General features: G+C 42.9%; 1 protein-coding gene across 3 annotated transcripts in view; it reads left to right on the forward strand.

Annotated features, from left to right (window-relative positions):
* NMNAT1 (nicotinamide nucleotide adenylyltransferase 1) overlaps window positions 1-20,058 on the forward strand; it is a 29,196-nt gene extending 9,138 nt beyond the window's left edge. For all 3 annotated transcript variants that reach the window (XM_040263384.1, XM_040263382.1, XM_040263383.1), the window contains exons 3-6: window positions 13,357-13,527; window positions 15,125-15,308; window positions 18,313-18,458; window positions 19,232-20,058. In XM_040263384.1, the coding sequence (XP_040119318.1) occupies window positions 13,413-13,527; window positions 15,125-15,308; window positions 18,313-18,458; window positions 19,232-19,632 (846 nt within the window). In that variant the 5' untranslated portion in view covers window positions 13,357-13,412 and the 3' untranslated portion in view covers window positions 19,633-20,058. The remainder of the gene's footprint in view (window positions 1-13,356; window positions 13,528-15,124; window positions 15,309-18,312; window positions 18,459-19,231) is intronic.
* The last annotated feature ends 5,631 nt before the right edge of the window (window positions 20,059-25,689 follow it).

Consider the following 25,689-nt stretch of genomic DNA (forward strand, 5'->3'; position numbering starts at 1 on the left):
GCACTTAGGTTTTCTTTAGTTGTGGCAGGTGGGGGCTACTCTTCATTGTGGTACCCAAGCTTCTCGTTGCAGTGGCTTCTCTTGTTGCAGAACACGGGCTCTAGGCACACAGGCTTCAGTAGTTGCAGAGCATGGGCTCAGTGGTTGCAGCTCATGGAATTAGTTGCTCTGCAGCATGTGGGATCTTCCCAGACCAGGGATCACACAGGTGTCCCCTGCATTGCAAGGCGGATTCTTAACCACTGGACCACCAGGGAAGCCTCCATCTCTATTTTTTTAGTTTGATGTAGAAAATAAATGTTGATGACTAAAGGTGCATTGTATACAGCCAAGCTTTCAGATTAAGATGAGCCTTTAGAAATTCAATGTTTAAAAACGTACACAGTCGGTTGCCAAAAATGTTAACACTATGGTGCAGACTCCCTCAATGAAGGATCCCACACCAAATACAGAAAATATCCTCTTTAGTGCCTGTGGGACCGGTTCCATCCTAATAAGCAGTACGGTAAAACCTAAAAAGATAGCAGAACAGCATCAGTTTACTGGGTTGAATTGCCTCAGAAATATTCTTTTTTTTTAAAGATTTTATTAAAATATTGTTAATTTATAATGTGTTAATTTCTGCTGTGCAGCCAAGTGATTCAGTTGTACACATTCTTTCTTATATGCTTTTCCATTATGGCGTTTCACAGGATATTGAATATAGTTCTCTGGGCTGTACCTTAGGACCTTGTTGTTGATCTGTCCAGTGTGTAATATCTTGTCTCTGCTAATCCCAAACTCCCAGTCCTTCCCTCCCCCACCCCACCCCTGCCTTGGCAACCACAGTCTATTCTCTGTGTCTGTGAGTCTATTTCGGAGATATGTTTCAGAGATACATTCATTTGTGGTGTACTTTAGAGTCGACATACAAGTGATACTATGTGGTATTATCTTTCTCTTTCTGACTTCACTTGTGGCTTCCCTGTGGCACAGCTGGTAAAGAATCCCCCTGCAATGTGGGAGACCTGGGTTTGATTGCTGGGTTGGGAAGATCCCCTAGAAAAGGGAAAGGCTACCTACTCCAGTATTCTGGCCCGGAGAATTTCATGCACTCTGTAGTCCATGGGGTCACAAACAGTCAGACACAACTAAGCGACTTTCACTTCTAACTTCACTTAGTATAGTAATCTCGAAGTCCATCCATGTTGCTGTAAATGGCGTTATTTCATTCAGAAATATATTCTTGAATGCAAAGCTAAATCATGGTGTTTCCTTGTATATCTATTGTGGAACAAAAGTGCTCAAAACTTGGCCAGGCTAAGGTTTTCCTCAATAGAGGTTGTGTTCTTACTATTGGCAATGCTGGTGATAGTAACTGTGACAGTTCTTTTTTAAAATAATAACTCCATTATCTCATTTAAATCTTATAGAAAAACTGTGAAGCAGGTTTTTTAATCTCCTTCTTTTTTTCTTTTGGCTGCACCAAGCATCTTGTGGGATTTTAGTTCCAGGTATGTGTTCTAGGCCTTGACAGTGAGAGCATGGAGTCCTAATTGCTCTACCTCCAGCGAATTCCCGTAGATAAGGCTGGGAAGCTCTGGGAGGTGAAGTATTAACAGATTTTTCTGTTTGGGATGTGGGAGTTTGAACTGGCCTCCCTCAGTCTCCATAGCTGGTGCTCTTGTCCATTGGACACACTGCCTCTTGTGGAGTTGGGGTTTAGTAGAGACTCTTTCTAGAACCCTGCCTTATGGCACCCCAATAACTGTTTTCATTTTATAAAAATTTGGAAAATGTCTTTATTTAAATTGCACGTCACTATTATAAGTTCATACAAAAGAAAATATAAAATATATTAGCTAAAGGATTCCTAAAACTTCTACACATTTCAGAGTCCAACTCTTCTGTATCACTTTTTGACTTCAAGTAGTCACGGTCCCTGTGTTTCTACCCATGTCATCTTCTCAGTATCTAATTATTGAATGAGTGGGTAAATCTGATATTTTTATGTTATAACTATAAAGAATTTTATAATATCCAAATGTTTATATTGAGTTGGCTGAAAAGTTTGTTTAGAAAGCCTGAATAAACTTTTTGGCCAACCCAATATTAAATTGGTTTCATATTCAAATTGTAGGACAACTCAAAGAGACACTAAGGAGCATTTAAAAATTTTCCTTCATCTGAATTTTATTTCATTTTTTAAAAATGAGTTAATTTATTTTAATTGGAAGGTAATTACTTTACAATATTGTGGTGGTTTTTGCCATGCATCAACATGAATCAGCCATGGATGCATGTGCCCCCCACATCCTGAACCCCTTTCCCCCTTCACGTGAATTTTAAATGTGAGTTTTTTCTCAGGTTTCAGTCTGTGAGCTCTTGCAGAGCAAGAAGTCCTGTCTTACCCATTTTTATTCTAGCAGCATCTGGCAAATAGACAATAAGTATATGACTATACTTATTAAGAATGACTCCACACTTACCAACTGTGAAGAAAGTAAAGATGATATTGCTAACCAGGTTGGTAAGGAGAGGTTGACTGCAGTATCGAGAAGATCTGGGCCTACAAATCAATATACCACGTCATACACTAATTGATTACTAGAAGAAATCCACACTGTTAATATAAAACCAGAAGGTGCTGACCCTTGAATTCTAATTGTGGCATGAGGTTCATTTGGCTCCAGGCAACTCCCTTCTCTTAAGAACCTTTGTTCTTTACCATGACTGCAAATTAGTGCTAGTATTAATAACAATATTGAGTTATGAATATTCTTAATGCTAAGAGTTATTAATATTCTTAATTTGTGGACAGTGTTCACCATTTTCTTTTCCTACTTTAATTTAAAAAACTCTTTTTTATTTTTGACTGTGCTGGGTCTTCACTGCCGCTCTCGGGCTTTCTTTAGTTTTGAGCAGGGGCTGCTCTCTAGTTTCAGTGCACGGGCTTCTCCTCGCAGTGGTTTCTCTTGTGGAGCACGGGCTCTAGGCACACAGACTTCAGCAGTTGCAGCGCATAGACTCAGTAGTTGTGGTGCACAGGCCAAGTTGCCCCATGGCATGTGGAATCTTCCCAGACCAGGGATCAAACCTGTGTCCCCTGTATTGGCAGGCAGATTCTTAACTACTGCACCACCAGGGAAATCCTACCATTTAAAAAATTCATGTTAATTTGATACGTAGGTGAAAAAACATTTTGTGGAAATTCTGGCCTCTAGAGTGAAGAAGTATACCCTGCATCTTATAGTAGAAGTACACAAACCTCTCCTAGTAGAAGCTAGCAAATTTGAATTAGGCAAATTACAAGGGGTGTCATAGTTTCCAGTCCTTCCCCATCACTTAAGTGGAATCTCAGTTTTCAGATTTTTTTTAGAATTTTCATGTTTTTAGGACTGCAATTTATTTTAAATGTGTAAAATTGCATTTGTTTCATTTGATCATTGAAAAAGGTATTAACTTGACTTTTTTGGCCAAGATAGATTTCTGACATAGAATCAGAAATAACAGGTCAAGTCATAATCTAGTCGAGTGTGCCTCTGTTGCCCTCAGCCTTGGAGACATCTGCTAATGCTAGGCTGTTGGCCCTGGTCTCTTGGGAATCCATAAAGTGAAATATTCACACCCTCATTGTCTCCCGTTTAAGGACTTCTTATTACTGGAAGTATAACTTTTAATCTGTATAACTGCTGGTTTAAAGTTAAACTCTGTCTGCCCAAATCCCAACTCTCCTTGCTGGACTGAGAGTTTTGACTTTTCAAAGAGGTGGAGCAGGTGACTGCCATTGATAAGAGGGGCAAAACAGTGGGGCAGGCTGCATTTAAGCACATAACAGGAATGGCAGCGGGCACCCGAACCAACCCCACAGGTAAGACGTGCATGCTGAGCTGCCAGGTGCGGAGGTGGCTGGAGAAAGAACTTACCTTAGCAGAACATAGAACTGGAGGGTCAGAATGGTGATGGCAAACAGCAACACTGTCACTTGGCTGCATGGGACACAGTGAATTACATTGTACATTACTGTTTCAGTGATTTGAATGGCTTTAAGAAACCAAATTCAGGTTCTGTTTCATGGTAATGTTACGTCATACCACAGAAATAAAATTTTAAACAGAGCAAAGATGAATTGAAATCTATCCCATTAGAACAAAATTGTCTAATGATACTACACCAAGGACAATAGTTAGCATTTATCGAGTTCCTACTGTGTAGCAGATGGGCTTCCCAGGTGGCACTGTGGTAAAGAGTCCTTCTGCCAATGCAGGAGATAAGGGTTAGATCTGTGGATCAGAAAAATCCCCTGGAGATGGAAATGGCAACAGGCTCCAGTATTCTTGCCTAAGAAATCCCATGGGCAGAGGAACCTGGTGGGCCCCAGTACATGGGGTTGCAAAGAGTTGGACATGACTGATCACGCACATACTATGTAGCAGGCACTGTGACACTGGTCTCTAAGGAATCTTGAGAACCTTGATTGATTTACCATGGCTGTAAATTAATGCCAAAAGACAACCCACAAGCAATAATAAGAGTTATTACTGTTCATAATTAGTAGAGAAATATGTCACATTTTAAATTTACTTTTTTGCTTAATACGCATACAGTTCAGGACTTCCCTGGTAGTCCAGTGGTTAAGAATCTGCCTTCCAATGCAGGGAACACAGGTTCGATCCCTGGTCTGCGAACTAAGATCCCACATGCTGAGGCACCACAACTACTGACTTGAGCCTCAATTAGAGGGTCCAGGCACCTCAACAAAGATCTCATCTGCCCCAACTAAGACCCAACACAGCCAAATAAATAAATATATATTTTTAAAAATCCACACAATCCTATGAGATGAGACTTTGGTTTCCTATCTTATAAATGAAGAAACTGAGGCTCAGAAAAATTAAATGTCTTATCTCAGGACAAACACCTAATATAGTAAGCAGTAAAGTAAAAGTGTAAGTGTTAATTGATCAGTTGTGTCTGACTCTTTGGGACCCTATGGACGGTAGCCCACCAGGCTCCTATGTCCATGGAATTCTCTAGGCAAGAATACTGGAGTAAGCGGTAAAGCTACAGTTTGAACCAGGTCTGAGAGTCACGAGATACCTGGAGTAATAGGCAAGTTTGGCCTTGGAGTACAAAATGAAGCAGGGCAAAGGCTAACAGAGTTTTGCCAAGAGAATGCACTGGTCATAGCAAACACTCTCTTCCAACAACACAAGAGACAATTCTACACATGGGCATCACGATATGGCCAATACCAAAATCAGATTTATTATATTCTTTGCAGCCAAAGATGGAGAAGCTCTATACAGTCAACAAAAACAAGACCAGGAGCTGACTGTGGCTCAGATCACGAATTCCTTTTTGCAAAATTCAGACATAAATTGAAGAAAGTAGGGGAAACCACTGGACTATTCAGGTATAACCTAAATCAAATCCCTTACGATTATACAGTGGAAGGGACAAATAGATTCAAAGGATTAGATCTGATATACAGAGTGCCTGAAGAACTATGGACAGAGGTTCATGACATGGTATAGAAGGCAGTGATCGAGACCATCCCCAAGAAAAACAAATGCAAAAAGGCAAAATGGTTGTCTGAGGAGGCCTTACAAATAGCTGAGAAAAGAAGAGAAGCAAAAGGCAGAGGAGAAAAGGAAAGATACACCCATATGAATTCAGAGTTCCAAAGAATAACAAGGAGAGATAAGAAAGCCTTCCTAACTGAACAATGTAAAGAAATAGAGGAAAACAATAGAATGAGAAAGACTAGAGATCTCTATTAAGAAAATTAGAGATATCAAGGGAACATTTCATGCAAAGATGGGCACAATAAAAAACAGAAAGAGTATGGACCTGAAAGAAGCAGAAGATATTAAGAAGAGGTGGCCAGACTACACAGAAGAACTATAAGATCTCAGTAACCTAGATAACCATGATGGTGTGATCACTCACCTAGAGCCAGACATCCTGGAATGTGAAGTCAAGTAGGGCTTAGGAAGCATCACTACAAACAAAGCTAGTGGAGGTGATGGAATTCCAGCAGAGCTGTTTTAAATCCTAAAAGATGATGCTGTGAAAGTGCTGCACTCAATATGCCAGCAAATTTGAAAACTGAGCAGTGGCCACAGAACTGGAAAAGGTCAGTTTTCATTCCAATCCCAAAGAAAGGCAATGCCAAAGAATTTTCAAACTACCACACAATTGTACTCTTCTTACATGCTAGCAAAGTAATGTTCAAAATTCTCCAAGGGAGGCTTCAACAGTACATGAACAGAGAACATCCAGATGTTTAAGCTGGATTTAGAAAAGGCAGAGGAACAGGAGATCAAATTGCCGAGATCTGTTGGATCATAGAAAAAGCAAGAGAGTTCCAGAAAAACATCTGCTTCTGCTTTATTGATTACATCAAAGCCTTTGACTGTATGGATGACAACAAACAGTGGGAAATTCTTCAGGAGATGGGAATACCAGACCACCTTACCTGCCTCCTGAGAAATCTGTGTGCAGGTCAAAAAGCAACAGTTAGAACCAGACATGGAACAATGAATTGGTTCCAAATTGGGAAAGGAGTACATGAAGGCTATATATTGTCACCCTGCTTATTTAACTTTTATGTAGAGTACATCATGTGAAATGCCAGGCTGGATGAAGCACAAGCTGGAATCAAGATTGCCTGGAGAAATATCAATAACCTCAGATATGTAGATGACACCACCCTTATGGCAGAAAGCGAAGAGAAACTGAAGAGCCTCTTGTTGAAAGTGAAAGAGGAGAGGAAGAGGCTGGCTTACAAATCAACAGTCAAAACACTAAGATTGTGGCATCCAGTCCCATCACTTCATGGCAAATAGATGTGAAAACAATGGAAACAGTGACAGACTTTATTTTTTTTTGGGGGGGGGCCTCCAAAATCACTGCAAATGGTGACTGCAGCCATGAAATTAAAAGACACTTGCTTCTTGGAAGAAAAGCTATGACCAACCTAGACAGCATATTAAAAATCAGAGATATTATTTTGCCAACAAAGGTCCATCTATCTAGTCAAAGCTATGGTTTTTCCAGTAGTCATGTATGGATGTGAGAGTTGGACTTTATTTATAAAGAAAGCTGAGCGCCAAAGAATTGATGCTTTTGAACTGTGGTGTTGGAGAACACTCTTGAGAGTCCCTTGGACAGCAAGGAGATCAAACCAGTCAATCCTAAAGGAAATAAGTCTTGAATATTCATTGGAAGAACTGATGCTGAAGCTGAGACTCCAGTACTTTGGCCACCTGATGCAAAGAACTGACTTATTGGAAAAGACCCTGATGCTGGGAAAGTTTGAAGGCAGGAGGAGAAGGGGGTGACAGAGGATGAGATGGTTGGATGGCATCACCAACTTGATAGACATGAGTTTGAGCAAGCTCCAGGAGTTGGTGATGGACAGGGAAGCCTGGCGTGCTGCTATGGGGTTGCAATGAGCTGGACACAACTGAGTGACTGAACTGAACTGAGATCCCAGCCACGCCCTTATGCTATGTTAGCCCTATCTGCAGTTCACACTGGGTAACTCACATTGAGTGAGTTAACTGCCCACCACAACTTACACAATGAAATGAGGTCTGTGGTTACTGCTCAAACATTTTTTTAATTCTTTTGAAATTACATGTAGATAGCTTCCATGCACGGAGAAGGCAATGGCACTCCACTCCAGTACTCTTGCCTGGAAAATCCCATGGACCGAGGAGCCTGGTGGGCTGCAGTCCATGGGGTCGCACAGAGTTGGACACGACTGAAGCAACTTAGCACCAGCAGCAGCAGCTTCCATGCATATAGGAAAATCTTTCTCCTTAACTAGTAGTCCTCTTTCTTCACTGTAAACTATTATTCACCTTCATTATTTATTTTATTAATTGGATTTAGCACTGAATGACTTTAGGGCACTTGTAGGAATCAGATCTCCCCTCCAAAGACAAAGGTTTATCCCCAGTGAAGATACTCAAAGCAATAAGCAATTTGAAAATATACCCCCAGACTATTTATTATTTTGTTTTATTTTTTGGCATGTGAGATCTGAAGCTTGGAGTCTTAACCCCTGGAGTGCCAGGGAAGCCCCCCTCACCCCCAAACTATTTGAAGCAGTGGCACACGGAACTCAAATAGAGTCTCAGGTTTAAGGTTACTATTATAAAAGCATTAGTGTCCCTTTGGCTTTTTTGGTAGCTCAGTCGGTAAAGAATCTGCTTGCAGTGCAGGAGACCCAGGTTCAATCCCTGGGTCGGAAAGATCTCCTGGAGAAGGAAATGGCAACCCACTCCGGTATTCTTGCCTGGAGAATTCCATGGACAGAGGAGCCTGGCCGGCTCCATCCAGGGGGTGGCATGGTCGGGCTTGACTGAGCTAACTAACATGCTAACTAACTAGTGTGCCTTTATAGCTGTAAATCTGAGGGGTTGCCAAGTCAATCCCATTAGCAGTTGGGCAACATAGATTTAATTGTACTGAGCATCCTGAAGTGTGACAAGAAAACCAGTTTTTTTTTAAGTTTATGTTTTAAAAGCTGACTTAATGTTTGCAAAATGTTTCATTAACGTTTACACATCAGTGTTATTGAAACTTAGTCAGTGATAATTTTAAAACTGAAAGTAATTTCCCTTAAACCTCCAAGTGTGTCAGTCGCTCAGTGGTATCCGACTCTTTACAACCCCATGGGCTGTAGCCCGCCAGGCTCCTCTGTCCATGGTATTCTCCAGGCAAGAATACTGGAGTGGGTTGCCGCACCCTCTTCCAGGGGATCTTCCCAACCCAAGGATCAAACCTGGGTCTCCTGCATTGCAGGCAGATTTTTTACCATCTGAGCCACCAGGGAAGCCCTTAAGCCTCAAGACAGCCCCAGGAAGAAATGACCTTTTTGCCACAGTGGGCTGGGGAGGGACACTTACAGCCTGAGCTGGTGAGATCTTGGCAGCCAACAGTGCAAGCGATAGGCTGAGTGAGCCAGACAGAAGTGAATCATGGTGACCCGGGTCCCTGAGCACCTGGAGCAGGCCACGGAGGATCCGGAACAATCCTGTTAGAGCTTCTAGACCTCTTCTCCACCTGCCAGGGCCTCCATCCCTACACACCAACCCTGCGAACCCTGGGGGATACGGAGGAAGTTCTCTCCAGGGGAGAGGGACAGGTCCTCGTTCTTTTAAAGCCACTCTAGGCTATGATAGGAGCTCCCTGTAACTTGATTCTTCTGTGGCTTTAAGGGTCTGAAGTCTAAAGCTGGCTGTGTTAGCAGTGAATTGGGTAACACTGAGTTGGATATTTGAGACAGGTCACGAATGTGAAAAGAGGGAAAGCTTCCTTTAGGCTGAGAGATCAGCTTTCCTTTCTCAGTCCTTCCCCTGGGGAGGACCTGGAAACCTGAGCCCATCCCCAAGGGCAGGGGGAGCGCTTCAGGGTCTTCCATCCTTCCTTCTCTGAACAGCAAGCAACTCCCTCCCTCTGAGACCTGCTCAGTCTACCTGGAGAGTGGTACCTGAAACTTGAGATGGTTGGGACCAGAACCAAGGCTGGACTCCAGCTGAACCGAGAGCCTCCACCAGGGTCCTTGAGAGCACGCTCAGTAGCTGGACACACACCCTAATTTCCCGGTGGGCCCAAACCACCCCATAATAGCATAGGTGCTTTGTTTGCATGAGTATGGGGTGGGGCAGGTAACAGGTGGGCAGAGGCAATAAGCCCCGAGTGAATCCTGGTGTCATCCTCGGGATGATAATTGAAAGGTACATTTAAATCATTCTAACCCATGAACTCTTTTTTTAATGTTGTGTGAAGCATTATTGATCCTTCTCCCCTTTATTTCCTCCTCACAGTTAGCAGTGTCCCTGTGATTCCTGCCGCTGTTTGGAGTAGACTTCAAGTATTTATTGAATACATGTTTCCTAATTTCCATTCCCACCAACTGTACTTAAACTGAAGTTCTCATTACTTTTAACTGGACTTCCTATCATGCTTTGCCCCTTCCAGTTAATCTGATAGCATCACTGACATCAGTATTGTCACTTCCTCACAAATAACAGCTACCATTTATTTTGACACTGTGCCAGGCAATATGATCAGCGTTTTGCCATATCATGCCATTATCTCTATTTTACAGATGAGGACACAAAGTTAAATGGTCAGGTCAGGGTCACACAGCCATTTGCTGCTATTCAGTCACTAAGTTGTGTCCGACTCTTTGCGACCCCATGGACTGCAGCACTCTAGGCTCCCCTGTCCTTTACTATCTCCCGAAATTTGCACAGATTTATGTGCCTTGAATTGGTGATGCCATCCAACCATCTCATCCTCTGTCACCCCCTTGTCCTCCTGCCTTCAATCTTTCCCAGCATCAGGGTCTTTTCCAATGAGTCAGTTCTTTGCATCAGGTGGCCAAAGTACTGGAGCCTCAGCTTCAGCATCAATTCTTCCAATGAATATTCAGGACTGATATCCTTTAGGATTGACTGGTTTGATCTCCTTGCTGTCCAAGGGTCTCTCTAGAGTCTTCTCCAACACCACAGTTCAAAAACATCAATTTTTCGGTGCTCAGCCTTCTTAATGGTCCAACTCTCACATCCATGCACGGCTGCTGGAAAAACCATAGCTTTGACTCTACAGACCTTCATTGGCAAAGTGATGTTTCTGCTTTTTAATATGCCGTTTAGGTTTATCATAGCTTTCCTTCCAAAGAGCAAGCGTCTTTTAATTTCATGGCTGCAATCACTATCTGCAATGATTTTGGAGCCCAAGAAAATAAAATCTGTCATACAACCATGTAACACCAACATCACCTTGTTTTTCTAGAACTCTGTTGTCACGCCATTGCTCAGAAACCTTCAGAGTTTCTTGTTGTCTATGGAACTGAGGTTGCCATTTCTCAGCTTCTCAGTTAGGAGGGCTCATTTCCAATCTACACAGCCCCAATTTACCTGTCAATTTTCTCTTTGGTGCTGGAGAACCTAGGAGTCACGATACCTAAATTCTAGCCCTGGGTCGCCACTCAGTAACTCTGTCCAATGAGAGCAAAAAATTGGAGCAAAAGTAAGTTGGTCAACCTAGCAATTTGGTCTGAACACTATTGGGCTATAAATAAATGGTCCTTATGCAGGTCTTTGAGTGTTGGCAAGACTTAGGAGCACACAATGAGGGGTTTTATAGCCTTAATTTCCAATTCATTTTCAACTCATTATTTCTTCTTTGAGATGTTTGTAATAGTGGAGAATTAGATAAACCTAAATGACTAATGATAGACAATTAACTGGAAAAACTAAATATGTAGCAATAGGTTATTATTTGGAATAAAGTAAATGTCCTCAGCCATTCTTTTTCTTTTTTGGTGAAAATTAAATGATAATGTGCATGAAATTAGTTTATAAGTTGAGAAGTATCCTATAAATGTTGGTTTGTTTGTGGTCATTCATTGTATTTCTACATTAATCATAAAAATACTTTGAGCTCTACAGGTGATTCCCCAAAAGTTCCCAAAGTGCTTTGAGCATTTTGGCATCATTGGAATTATCTTTGTAAGTGCTCAGAATTATTATTTTGAAACATAATTTGATATGTAAGAATATTTTAAACTTCACAGTAGTGAAGGTATTTTATTTATTGATAGTTAATAGAGTATTTGTTAAAGAAGTGATTAGAGCTGGTACTTCCCTGGTGCTCCCATGATAAAGAATCTGCCTGCCAATACAGGGGACCCAGGTTCAGTCCCTAATCTGAGAAGGTCCCACACACTGCAGAGCAACTCAGTTGGTGCTCTAGAGCCCATGCTCTGCAACAAGAGAAGCCACCACAGTGAGAAGTCCTCATGCTGCAACTAGAGAGTAGCCCCCACTTGCTGCAAGTAGAGAAACACTGTGCATAGCACCAATGTGCAGCCAAAAATAAATGAAAATATTCTTAAAAAAGAAGTAAGTTATTAGAAATGAGTGATATGAGTCGGAAAGGTTCACCAAGTCCCTCTGCTCAATATTCTGTTATAACCTAAAGGGGAAAAGAATTTGTAAAAGAGTAGATACATGTATATGTATAACTGAATCACTTGACTGTACACCTGAAACTAATGCAACATTGTTAACTATGCTCCAGTATAAAATAAAAATCAGAAAAAAAAGCAATAATAGAAAGTATGAGTTTATTTTTAAGACATATTTGGGTAAATTCCTCCTAATTAAAAAAAAAAGTTAAATAATTTAAAATAAGTTGCCTTGCATTACTTCAGTAGGGTTTTGGAAGGATCGAATGGAATAATCAATATCAAGAAGAGTTTGTCAATTGTAAACTGTTATTCAGTTGAAAGTGATAATATGACCTTGTTGACTAAAAGGAAAAGTACAGTTTTGAAGGACGGGTTGTTGGGGAGTTATATTTGGTGGATAATAATGTCATTGTGGGCCTTCCCCAATGGCTCATCAGGTAAAGAATCCACCTCCAGTGCCGGAGACACAGGTTTGATTCTTGGGTTGGGAAAATCCCCTGGAGGAGGAAATGGCAACCCACTCCAGTCTTCTTGCCTGGAGAATTCCATGGACAGAGGAGCCTGGTGGGCTACAGTCCAGAGGGTCTCAAAGAGTCAGATGTGACTGAGCAGCTAGACATAGTGGCACACTGCACAGTGTCGCTGTTCTGTTAACCATGGCCACAATAGTGCAGTCGCAGCACCATTAAGCTTTCATGTTTGCTCATAAGTCTAGGCCCACCTTGTGGGCCAGCTGATCCAGGCTCAGCTGACCTCACCTGACCTGCTTGTGCTTCTGGGCAGATTGAGGCTTGACTGATCTCGGATGGCCTCGGCCAGGCAGCTGGCGATTGGCTGTCTGTCAGCGGGAGCATCGTCTCTGTCCTGCGGGTTCTGTCATCCTCCAGCAGGCTGGCCTGGGCTTGTCTTCATGGAAGGGCAGGAGTCCAAAGGAGAGTGGGTGTGCACAATGCCTCAGAGGCCTAGGATCAGAATGGGCATGTTTTCCCATGTGCCACGTTATTTGGGCCAAAGCAAGTCACAGAGGGTGGGAAGATTCCATTCCTTTATGAAAAGAGCTATAAATTCACATTGGAAAGGAAGGGTGGGGAAATGGAGCCATTTTTGCAATTCACCCAGCGTAGTCACTGAAGCCAAGCATTTTTTCCATCTGTTTGGCTTGTGGGTTTTTTTGTTGGTGATGTTTTTGTTTGTGTCTTACTTTGACTGCAGCATGTGGGATTTTGGCTCCCCAACCAGAGATTGAACCTGAGCACACTGCATTGGAAGTACAGAGCCTTAACCACTGGACCTCCAGGAAAGTCCCTCCATTTGCTTGAAATGAGTATGTGAAAGGACATCAAAAGACCTTGAACTGAACTTACTTTCTTTTTCCTTTGCAGGCAATAAGAGAAGTGTTAGAGTTTTCCATTTAGATCAACAACTTCAAATTCTCAGCATGGAGAACTCAGAGAAGACAGAAGTAGTTCTCCTTGCTTGTGGGTCCTTTAATCCTATCACCAACATGCACCTCCGGCTGTTTGAGCTGGCCAAGGACTACATGAATGGAACAGGTAGGAACAGTAACCAGCAGCAACTATGGGGTTCAGGATACACTGCCGTAAAATGTGGCACCTTGGCCTATCGGACATTTTAAGCTGGAGGATTTTGATGAAACAGCAGAAGCAGGAAGGTCACTCTGCCCTCCAGCCCTCTTCCCTGAAAGTGAAAGTCCATGGAATTTTCCAGCCCAGAATACTGGAGTGGGTAGCCTTTGCCTTCTCCGAGGGATCTTCCCAACCCAGGGATTGAACCGAGGTCTCTCGCATTGCAAGTGGGTTCTTTACCAGGTGAGCCACAAGGGAAGCCTATGAAGCAGATTGTAAAACATTCGCATTACAGATGCCCTCCCTAAACTCAGAGAAATGGAGCATCCTTATCTGTGAAGAGAAAGGAATGCCAAGCAGACAGGCCTTGTTGGATTCCCCCAAGCTCCTACACTTACCTTGTACTCTTTGTTGTTGTTCAGTCGCTCAGTCTTGTCCGACTCTTTGTGTTCCCATGGACTACAGCACACCAGGCTTCCCTGGCCTTCACCGTCTCCTAGAGCTTGCTCAAATTCATGTCCATTGGGTTGGTGATGCCATCCAACCATAGCATCCTCTGTCATCCCCTTCTCTTCTTGCCTTCAGTCTTTTCTAGCATCAGGGTCTTTTACAATGAGTCAGCTCTTTGCATCAGGTGGCCAAAATATTGGAGCTTCAGCTTCATCATCAGTCCTTCCAATGAATATTAAGGATTGATTTCCTTTAGGATGGACTGGTTTGATCTCCTGCACTCTTTGCTCTATCATTTTTCCCCATGACTGTTCACTCTTCATCAAACCTAGCATAAGAATACTTAGGTTAAACTGTGTCTTGGGCTCTTCATTTCCTTATTAAGGTTCCCATGTCACATAAATCTTACATTAAGTTAATTCATATGCTTTTCTCCTGTCAATCTATTCTTTGTCAGTTTATACCAGCCAGGGACCCTAAGAAGGCCCGAGAAAACTTTTTCTCCCCTGCATATACACAGATTCATTTTGTTTTGTTGTGGAAATAATCATGCTATGTGTTGATAGATGGATGAGTGTGCCAACTCACTAATAATCAGGGAGCTAAAATAATAGAGTGATATTTTTCCCATCACCTTGACAAGAATTTTTAAAACTTGATAATGTCAAATATCAGGTGTTGGGAAGGAATGGGCTCTTGGATATTCAATGGATTAAGGCTTTTAACAAGGCAGTTTCAGGCACAACTAATCGACTAACATACACATAAGACAGTTTGGCAATATCAATCAAAATTTATTAATAAACTGCTGACAAATGGGTGGTCTGTTTGATGGGTATGAAATTTCAGTTGGGGATGTTGAAACAGTTCTGGAGATGGATTATAATGATGGTTGTATAACATGTCACAATATTGTACACTTAAAATGGTTTAAATGGTAAATTTTATGTTATGTATATTTTACCACATTTAAAAATAAATAAGTAAACGTGTATCATTGTTTAAAAAAAAGGAGGAGGGGATCTGTGACTATGAAACCATATTGATGATACTATTTCCTGTACATAAAATCCAATCTGTTATACCTTATGTGAAGTCTAATTCTTTACCCCAGGAAAATATAAAGTTATCAAAGGCATAATTTCTCCAGTTGGCGATGCATATAAGAAGAAGGGACTCATCTCTGCCTGTCACCGAGTTATCATGGCAGAACTTGCCACCAAGAACTCAAAATGGATAGAAGTTGATACATGGGAAAGTCTTCAGAAAGAGTGGACCGAGACAGCCAAGGTGCTAAGGTAATCATGGTGAAGTCCTGCAGTTCTGTGTGGGGTCATCACAAGGCTGCGAAGCACATGAACAGGCCTGGGTACTATTCAGCCTTTGTGTCTTTCATCGTGTTTTGAGATGTTTGCATGCTTGTTAACTGTGTACATCCCTGTAAAAGAACAGGAAGTATACTTGGCCTGTCTGTGCCCTGGTGAAAAAGGTAAAGCTGTAAGATGATGGCACTGTGGTCAGTCTTCTCAAGTATAAAAGACAAAGGCAGATAATTGGGCTTCCCTGGTGGCTCAAGGGTAAAGAATCTGCCTGCCAATGCAGGAGACACTGGTTCATTCCCTGGTCCGGGAAGTTCCCCTGTGCCACAGAGCAACTAAGCCTGAGCACCACAGCTACAGTTAGTGAAGCCCATGCTCAGCAACAAGAGAAGCCACTGCAGTGAGAAGCCACTGCTCACTGCAGCTAGAGAGTAGCCTGTGCTTGAGAGTAGCCTCTGCTCGCCACAGCTAGAGGAAAGCCCAAACAGCAGTGAAGACCCAGCACAGCCATAAATAAATAAATAAAATTTTATATATATATATAGAAAGATGAAGATAGGTAATTTAAGGAAGAGAGGCCATGATTCTTGATCACAGAGAGACCTCGTTTGGACGCTACTTCCATGACAGCATATGGGGGTTGTCACAGATCACTGTGCTCAGGACTCTGAAACCGTTCCAGTTTAAGGATTCAGAACCCAGAGTGAGTAACATCTAATTACTACTTAATGTTCTCTTGAGTGGCATGTCCCCGGTGGCTCAGTGAGTAAGAAATCTGCCTGCAATGCAGGAGACACAGGAGGCGTGGGTTCAATCCCTGGGTTGGGAAGAACCCCTGGAGGAGGAAATGGCAACCCACTCCAGTATCCCTGTCTGGGAAATCTTATGGACTGAGGAGCCTGGAGGGCTACAGTCCATGGGGTTGCAAAGAGTTAGACACGACTGAGCTACTAAGCAAGCAAGTTCTCTTGAGTATAAAACACAAGGGCTTTCTGAAAAACCTTTCTGTCTCATGTCTATTCTTAGAGATGTCTATTAGAAATGTCTATTCTTTGAACCTTCTGGTTCTAACCATATTAATTACGATTTGGATAGGAAATAGAACCACTCTGAGCATTTTAAGCAGAAAGGGACTTTAGGTCTAGGTTGAAAGGGCTGGAGGCGTGGAAGTGGTGGTTTGTTTCAGGATCATGTTCCCTTAACTGCAGCTGAAGTTCAGGAAACTGTTCCTGCTTCTGCTGCCACAAATGCTGCTGTTAAACTGTCCCAGTCTCCTAGCGTGAGGGACAGGACAGTGGAATATAGGGTCTGGCCTCCATGCCAACCTGTCAAGGTCCAGAGCCTCCCAAATCTCTCTGCCTCTGAGGACCTCTGGGAAGTGATTTCAGGGTGGGATTGAACCCAGCCAGCAGACAACATCCAGCCCAGTGACTTACCCAGAAGCTTAGCAGGGAGAAGAGGGTGACTTCTGTTCATTGGTCAGAAGTTCTCCCATCAGAGACCAGGCTCCTCCTCACCCAGCCCTCTTTGGCTCCAGAATAACCTTCCTGTTCATTCCTGAGGGAAGGGGGTTATGGGCACCAGGGGCCCACAGTTGTCTCTCACACATGTTGCTCCTGTTACCTGGGTAACTGTACCACTATAAAGCCGTGGGCATCCTGCCAGCCAGAGTGAAGCTGCATATAGATCTTGCCTGTGGGCCCTTCCGCTTAGACTTCAGACACTTGTCACACCCTCAGACCTTATCCTCGGCATTGAATTCTTCATTACTAGGTTAGGCCATAGTCTTTTTAAAAAATATTTATTTTTATTTATTTATTTGGCTGTGTCAGGTCTTAGTTAAGTCGCATGGCATCTTCAGTCTTCGTTGCAGCATGAGGGATCTTTAGTTGTGGCATGTGGGATCTAGTTCCCTGACCAGGAATTGAACCTGGGTCCCCTGCATTGGGAGCGTGGAGTCTTAGCCACTGGACCACCAGGGAAGTCCTAGGCAGGCCATACTCCTCAGTGGTCAAGGGTGTGGGCTCTGGAGCCAGGCTGTTGGGATTCAAATTCTGGCTCTGCCATCTATAAGCTAAATGACCTTGGGCAAATTGGTCACTGTCCTCTCTCAATAGGTATAATAAACAATTCTGATAGAACGCTGGCAGTACTATAGTTGCTTTATAGTAACCAAAACATTTATTCAATCTGGTTGTTCTTGACTACCTCCTGTGTCTAAGAGGCTCTACTAGAAGCTGGGGGTACAAACTCTAAGCCTGCACTTCCTCTCCATTATGGGGATAATAATACTATGACATGGGATGTTGAGAAGATTTCATCAAATCATTCATGCAAGAGATTTGGTGTAGTGGTTAACACATAATAAATAATCAGTGTTTTAACTCTGGTCATTATGACACAGACACATACAGCTTAGAATAGTAATAGCTGCCATTTGCTGTGCTCCCAGGAATTTCCCTACTCTTTATTCTTTTAATTCATTTTTTTAGTTTATTTTTGACTGTGCTGCGTCTTTGTTGCTGCGCAAGGACTTTCTCTAGTTACCATGCACAGGCTTCTCTTTGTAGTGCCTTCTCTTGTTGCACAGCACAGTCTGTAGACCATGCAGGTTTCAGTAGTTGTGGCACATGGGATTTAGTCCCTTAGTTCAATTCCAGGGATTGAACCTATGTCCCCTGCCCTGGCAGGTGGATTCTTAACCACTGGACCACCAGGGAAGTCCCTGTTGCTTTCCATTCTTGACAGCCAGAGCCCAGGGCCACTGTGTCTTGACCAGCATCCATCTTAACCTGACAGTACTGTGTACTTGAAGGTGTCCTTTCTGAATAATCGGGTATTGTGTGTACCTGTGGTTACACATTTTTAACAGCTCCCAACCTTTAACATTGTGTCAGAGGCTCTCAGGCCTCTCCATGGGGATATTTCACTTGAGCATTGTGAGAAAGAGAAATAAATATTCTGTTGCTTTGTTGTTTTATAGACACCATCAAGAGAAGCTGGAGGCCAGTATCTGTGATCCCCAGCAGAACTCACCTGTGCTGGAAAAGCCTGGACGGAAGAGAAAGTGGGCTGAACAAAAACAAGATTTTAGTGAAAAGAAATCGCAAGAGCAAACAAAAACGAAAGGTCTGTTTGGTTTCCCAGGACTTAGCAATGAGGGCTGTTAAGACTCTAAGGCTGGGCAAGCCCCTTTTGTATTTGCTTTCATATTCAATGTGTGTGAGTGCCTGGAAAATGCCCCTTGTTAGTTTTCTTTTTTCTTTCTTTTTTTCTTCTTCCTTTGGCTGTATCACACAACTTGTGGGATCTCAGTTCCCCAACCAGGGATTGAACTCAGGCTGCGGCAGTGAAAGCCCAAAATTGTAACCACTAGGCCACGAGGGAACTCTCCACCCCGTGTTAGTTTTCTGATAGGAGGAAAGGAGAGTCAAAGGCACCCTGAGTTTATTTCTCCTGCAGTAGGTAGACCTGAACATTTGAGGTTCAGGTCTGGATCTCTTTTTGGAAAAGCTGAATCTGATAAAAATTATGAATCCTCAGAAAAACAGACATACACTTTTTTTTTTTCTGCACTGGATCTTTGTTGCTGTACCAAGGCTCTTTCTAGTGGCAGTGAACAGGGGCTACTGTTCGTTGCCGTGCATGGGCTTCTTAATGAGGTAGCTTCTCTTGTTATGGAACACCAGCTCTAGAGCTCAGGCTCAGTAGTTGTGGCCCATGGGCTTAGCTGCCCCACCGCATGTGGGATCTTCCTGGACCAGGGGTTGAACCCATGTCCCCTGCATTGGCAGCTGGATTTCTAACCGCTGGACCACCAGGGAGAGTTGTACACATTCATTTTGATGCCAGGAAGTTATTAAAAAAAAAATCCCTGAGGCTCTATTTCCTCTTCTTCCCAGGTGTGCCAAAGGTGAAGCTGCTGTGTGGAGCAGATTTTTTGGAGTCCTTTGGTGTGCCCAATCTATGGAAGAGTGAGGATATCACCAAAATCCTGGGAGACCATGGGCTCATATGTATTACTCGGGCTGGGAATGATGCCCAGAAGTTCATCTACGAATCCGACGTGCTGTGGGAACACCAGAACAACATTCACCTGGTGAACGAATGGATCACCAATGACATCTCCTCCACGAAGATCCGGCGAGCCCTCAGGAGAGGCCAGAGCATTCGCTACTTGGTCCCCGATCTTGTACAAGAATATATTGAAAAGCATAATCTGTATAGCTCTGAGAGTGAGGAGAGGAATGTTGGAGTGGTCCTGGCTCCTTTGCAGAGAAACACTACAGAAGTTAAGGCATGAAAAATTCTACAGCATGGTATTTTAGATTTCTTTTTTGGGAGTTTGTAACCATATGGGTGTTAGTAACTAGGGGAAGAAATTGTTATCCTCTTTAATAAAGTTTAATAGTTTGGTAAAATCAGCAGTAAATTAAAGTTAGGTTTATCTTTTTACTAGAAGTTGCTAAGATGAATGTTTTCAATATGTTGTTTTTAGTTCGGCTATGCCATGCAGCATGCGGGATCTTAGTTCCCCAAACAGGGATCGAACCAGTGCAGTGGGAGCACAGAGTCTTAACCAATGGACTACCGGGGAAGTCCACAAATTCCTTTATCTTTAAAACAAGAGATTAGCAGGACTAAAACCAGAGGAACATTCCATCAAACTAAATACAAAAACAATTCAAAAAGAGCACCCTGACTTTACCACATAAAGAGAAGTGAAGTGCGAAAAGTGAAGTCTGGGAATTTCCTGGTGGTATAGTGGTTAGGACTGCACTCTCACTGCCGAGGGCCTGGCCTTAATCCCTGATCAGGAACTAACATCCCACATGCTGTGCAGTGAAAAAAAAAGAAAAAAATTAAGAGTCCACTTAAGATCCTGACTTAAGTTATGAAAGGAATGGACATTTTATGCATGCCTATTTCTGCCCCCCCCCCCCGGCCTCTGACCCAAAGTGGCCAAACAATTCTTAAAATAATGATCTTGTAAAAGGCATCAGCTATCTCCAGCTCTGTAGAATACAACCTGTGAATGATCTGGAAGACACTTTATACCAGTAGTTCGTTCTCTCTGACACATCTCAGAAGGCCAGTGAAGCTTTGCTAAGGCATGTTGCCTGCAGCATCACTTTTGGAGGTAGGAAGAAGCATCTAGGCCCTGGAACGTTTAGAAAGGTACACAGGTGTTTCTGATGCCCATGACAGATAGGGAGCCTCTGCTGTCCACATGTTATGCACAGATTCTATTAGCACGTAAGAGACCTCTGAGAATGAGGTCTCTTATTCAAAGAGTCTCATGCAAGAGAATGAAAGAGGCCTCATTCAAGGATTTTATGAAGTGTGAATGCTCTTAGCCTTTACTCATAGCTTAATAATCAAACAATGAAGGGATGTGAGAAATACCACACTGAGTCAGCCCAGCAGTTCCTTTAGCTCAGAGTTTTGAGGCCCTGATGAATGGTTTGTGCAAGAAAGCTCCACAGTCTCATTCTAAAACTTGAGTTTTGAAAGACCCTTGCAGTTTCTGTTCCATTCCCTGTGAACCTGCCATTTGTGAATTTAAGCAGAAAAAGAGCCTGTTTTTTATGCTTTGTCTCTTGTTCTTTTGTATGAACTTTAACCAAAGTAGAACACTCAAATATTGAAGTCATAACATTATGTTAAAAAGACAAACTTGTTATATGATTTGCTACTGATTAAAATTCTGTGGCAGTTTTACCCATACCACACAATTGCACTCATCTCACACACTAGTAAAGTAATGCTCAAAATTCTCCAAGCCAGGCTTCAGCAATACGTAAACTGAGAACTTCCAGATGTTCAAGCTGGTTTTAGAAAAGGCAGAGGAACCAGAGATCAAATTGCCAACATCCACTGGATCATGGAAAAAGCAAGAGAGTTCCAGGAAAACATCTATTTCTGCTTTATTGACTATGCCAAAGCCTTTGACTGTGTGGATCACAATAAACTGTGGAAAATTCTGAAAGAGATGGGAATACCAGACCACCTGACCTGCCTCTTGAGAAACCTATATGCAGGTCAGGAAGCAACAGTTAGAACTGGACATGGAACAACAGACTGGTTCCAAATAGGAAAAGGAGTACGTCAAGGCTGTATATTGTCACCCTGCTTATTTAACTTCTATGCAGAGTACATCATGAGAAACGCTGGGCTAGAAGAAGTGTAAGCTGGAATCAAGATTGCCGGGAGAAATATCAATAACCTCAGATATGCAGATGACACCACCCTTATGGCAGAAAGTGAAGAGAAACTAAAAAGCCTCTTGATGAAAGTGAAAAAGTTGGCTTAAAGCTCAACATTCAGAAAATGAAGATCATGCCATCCGGTCCCATCACTTCATGGGAAATAGATGGGGAAAGAGTGGAAACAGTGTCAGACTTCATTTTTGGGGGCTCCAAAATCACTGCAGATGGTGACCGCAGCCATGAAATTAAAAGACGCTTACTCCTTGGAAGAAAAGTTATGACCAACCTAGACAGCATATTGAAAAGCAGAGACATTACTTTGCCAACAAAGGTCCCTCTAGTCAAGGCTATGGTTTTTCCAGTGGTGATGTATGGATGTGAAGAAGGCTGAGCACTGAAGAATTGATGCTTTTGAACTGTGGTGTTGGAGAAGACTCTTGAGAGTCCCTTGGACTGCAAGGAGATCCAGCCAGTCCATTCTGAAGGAGATCAGCCCTGGGATTTCTTTGGAAGGAATGATGCTGAAGCTGAAACTCCAGTACTCTGGCCACCTCATGCGAAGAGTTGACTCATTGGAAAAGACTCTGATGCTGGAAGGGATTGGGGGCAGGAGGAGAAGGGGACGACAGAGGATGAGATGGCTGGATGGCATCACTGACTCGATGGACGTGAGTCTGAGTGAACCCTGGGAGATGGTGGTGGACAGGGAGGCCTGGCGTGCTGTGATTCATGGGGTCGCAAAGAGTCGGACACGACTGAGCGACTGAACTGAAAGCACAAAGGCCAGAAATAGCTTTTTTTAGAATAGTTTTATGGTTCATGAAAATCATTCTGTGATAGAAACAGGACTAAAGTTAACTTTCTAAAGAAAGTAGAATACTTTACCTTTACATACCTACACTGAATGATTTACATTTCATACTACACTACTCCGGATGAAGGATTTATGCCTCTGCAGAAGAAAAAAAAAAAAAAACACTTCTGTGTAGTTGAATATTATCTGAAGCCACAGTTTTAAAAAGGGAATAAAGTTGGCAAATGAAAATTCTGTGGCTCCTGGCCTCTTTTAATTTTTACTTATTTATTTATTTATGGCTACATCGGGTCTTGGTTGCAGCATGTGGGATCTAAGCTGCAACAGTTACTAGTAAAGCATGTGCAGACTTCTCTCTAGCTGAGGCCCCCAGGGTCAATAGTGGCAGCTCACCAACTGTGGCATGTGGGATCTAAGTTCCCCAACCAGGGATTGAACCTGTGTCCTCTACATTGGAAGGTAGATTCTTAACCACTGGACCACCATGGAAGTCCCCATTCCTGGCTTATTCTTACTGAAGTCAATGGATCTGTTTCTCAAAGTCAGAGAATACAAAGCTTGGCACTCAGTGGTTTCAGTGTCTTAACCTGCTGAATGAATGAAAGGTCATAACCTCAGATCATAGAAATGAGACTCGTTCCCCTGCTCCTCAGTTTTTTGGAGTTTAAAAATTGGAGTAGTACTGAAAAATAGCAATAGAACTATTGCTAGAAGTCGATGAAGTTATCAAAATTTAACTTTGATTTCTTCTCCTGGAAAACTACACAAGTTTATCTGAAGTATGTCTGAACTGCAGGAAGGTTCCAGTGCTAGAAACTTATTTTCTACTATGAAGCCTTTTCACCTAGAAGTGCCCATAGTTTGCTGAGTGTATTGACCTCAGGGCCTGCTGGGTAAGGCTCATAGGGACCCTCCCAGGAGACCTGGTAACAGTGAAATGGTCCTATTGTTGTGGCATTTATGGATCAGCAACTTTGTACACAGAAGGAGCTGCTTGGCTTTTTGTCCCCATACCAGGATGCTGCTAATGCCACAGCATAATAGCATGTTTCGGGGCTTCCTGGCTTCCTTAAGGACACAGCTTCCTCTGGATAATGAAACTAGGACAATGAATTGAACAATAAATACTAGTAACTGTTGCAGCTTTGATTGAGGAAGAGGGGAAAATGCCATTGTTTATTCTCTATCATGTCTCATATTTGGCACTTATAATGTGAATTTAGTTTAGGAATTGTGCAGAGCTGGCGTATTATTTGATGCTGGTAGGGGTGGTGGTTTTTTTGTTTATATGCTGCTGCTGCTAAGTTGCTTCAGTCATGTCCAACTCCTTTCAACCCTATAGACTAGCCCACCAGGCTCCTCTGTCCATCGGGTTCTCCAGGCAGGAATACTGGAGTGGGTTTCCATGACCTTCTCCAGGGTATCTTCCTGACCCGGGGGGTTCAACCTGGGTCTCCTGCATTGCAGGCAGATGCTTTACCACTGAGCCACCCAGAATGCCTAATAAATACTACACGTCATTTATCATGTATCTGAAATTTGAGGAATCCTGTTGCTAGTTTTATTTTTTGCCACTTACAGCAACCTTAGATGGGAAGAACAACCTGAGAAGAGGTATGGAGAAGCCCATTCATGGAGCCAGCCCAACTGAAGTCAAGTGTGTGGGGTGTGATGTGGGGCTCATAGGAGGGAAGCTTGGTGGGGTCCACATAGTTTTTGACCTGTTACAGTAGCACCAGCACATGTTGGGGAATTCCTGTCTGTTGGACTCCTCCTCTGGGACAATACCCCGACTCCGCTCAGGAAATCACCTTGGTTTCAATGCTGAGATTCAGATCCATATCAGTCAATAATGCAGCAGACAGTGTTTCCCAAATCAAGTGCCCAAGTTTTTCCAGACCAGTGGGTAACATGACAACAATGACACGTTTAAAAGTGTTAGGGAAATTTTCAAACAGAATTAGTGATAAAAGTATAATGGGGGCTTCCCTGGTGGCTCAGTGATAAAGAAAGTGAAAGTGAAGTAGCTCAGTCGTGTCTGACTCTTTGCAACCCCAGGGACTGTAGCCTACAAGGCTCCATGGGATTCTCCAGGCAAGAATACTGGAGTGGGTTGCCATTTCCTTCTCCAGGGGATCTTCCTGACCCAGGGATTGAACCCAGGTCTCCTGCATTGCAGGCAGACACTTTAACCTCTGAGCCACCAGGGAAGCCCAGGTGATAAAGAACCCTCCTGCTAATGCAGGAAACATGGGTATGATCCCCAGTCTGGGAAGATCCCACATGCCTTGGAGCAACTAAGCCCATGCGCTGCAACAACTGAGCCCATGTGTACCAACTACTGAGCCCATGCACCTGGAGCCCATGCTGTGCAACAAGAGAAGCCACCGCAGTGAGGAGCCCGTGCTCCACAACTAGAGAGTGGGCCCCACTCATTGCAACTGAGCAAAGCCCGTGCAGCAACGAAGAACCAGCACCGCCAAAAAGAAGTATAATAAATCCCCTGTGTATCTAGGTCTTATCCCCGAAATGGGACCAAGCTCCCTCATGGCGCTGCCTCCTTGTGTTAGGAGGGGAGGTACAGATGAGGTGAGGTTTATTTTATGTCTTTACTGTATGCACCATTCTTTCCTGGACCAGTATCAGATTCCATCAAATGCCAGAAAAATGCCTCCACTACAAATGCCCCTCATCATTCCCACTCATCACTGTCTAGGAGAAAGCACTGCTCGTCCACAAGCATAGGACTGCATCTTGGCTCTTAATTTTATGGTTCACTTTGCCAGTATCAAATGGAAGGAAAGAAAGCACAAATTTGGCCAAGTAACATTTGTCTTTCCTTTCCAGACATAGCTTTGGTCCTAGTCAGGAAGAAAGATCTTGGAATTGTAGAGGAGAAGATTTCTCCTTCTTCCATGGGCAAGTCCAATCTATGTCCAATCTACTTCAACATCCATTCAACCCTACCCATAATAGATGGTCCTTGCCCAAACTGGCCAAGAGCCATACCAACCAGCACAATTGCTGACATTATTATTAGTTATTCCTGTGAATTTCATTTTCAGGCCAACATTTAGAACAATAAGATTTTAAGGGTAAGAAGGAAATATGATTTCCCATGTCCTGTTCCCTAAGTTATCTGGAATTTAAATAGGTTTCATGCTCCAGAAATCTGGTCGGAGTTCATAGTTCTGTGCCCTTAAAGTGGAAAAGTTTATCTAATCCCAGGACTTGATATCATCCCATCATATTCCACCAAAGGAATCAATGTTTTGTACTTATGAGAATCAATAGCCTCATTTTGAGTAAGGCAATGTCACTATGGGCCTTAGGAAGC

The sequence above is a fragment of the Oryx dammah genome, unplaced genomic scaffold (genome assembly GCF_014754425.2).
Source record: "Oryx dammah isolate SB20612 unplaced genomic scaffold, SCBI_Odam_1.1 HiC_scaffold_21, whole genome shotgun sequence".
NCBI lineage: Eukaryota > Metazoa > Chordata > Mammalia > Artiodactyla > Bovidae > Oryx > Oryx dammah.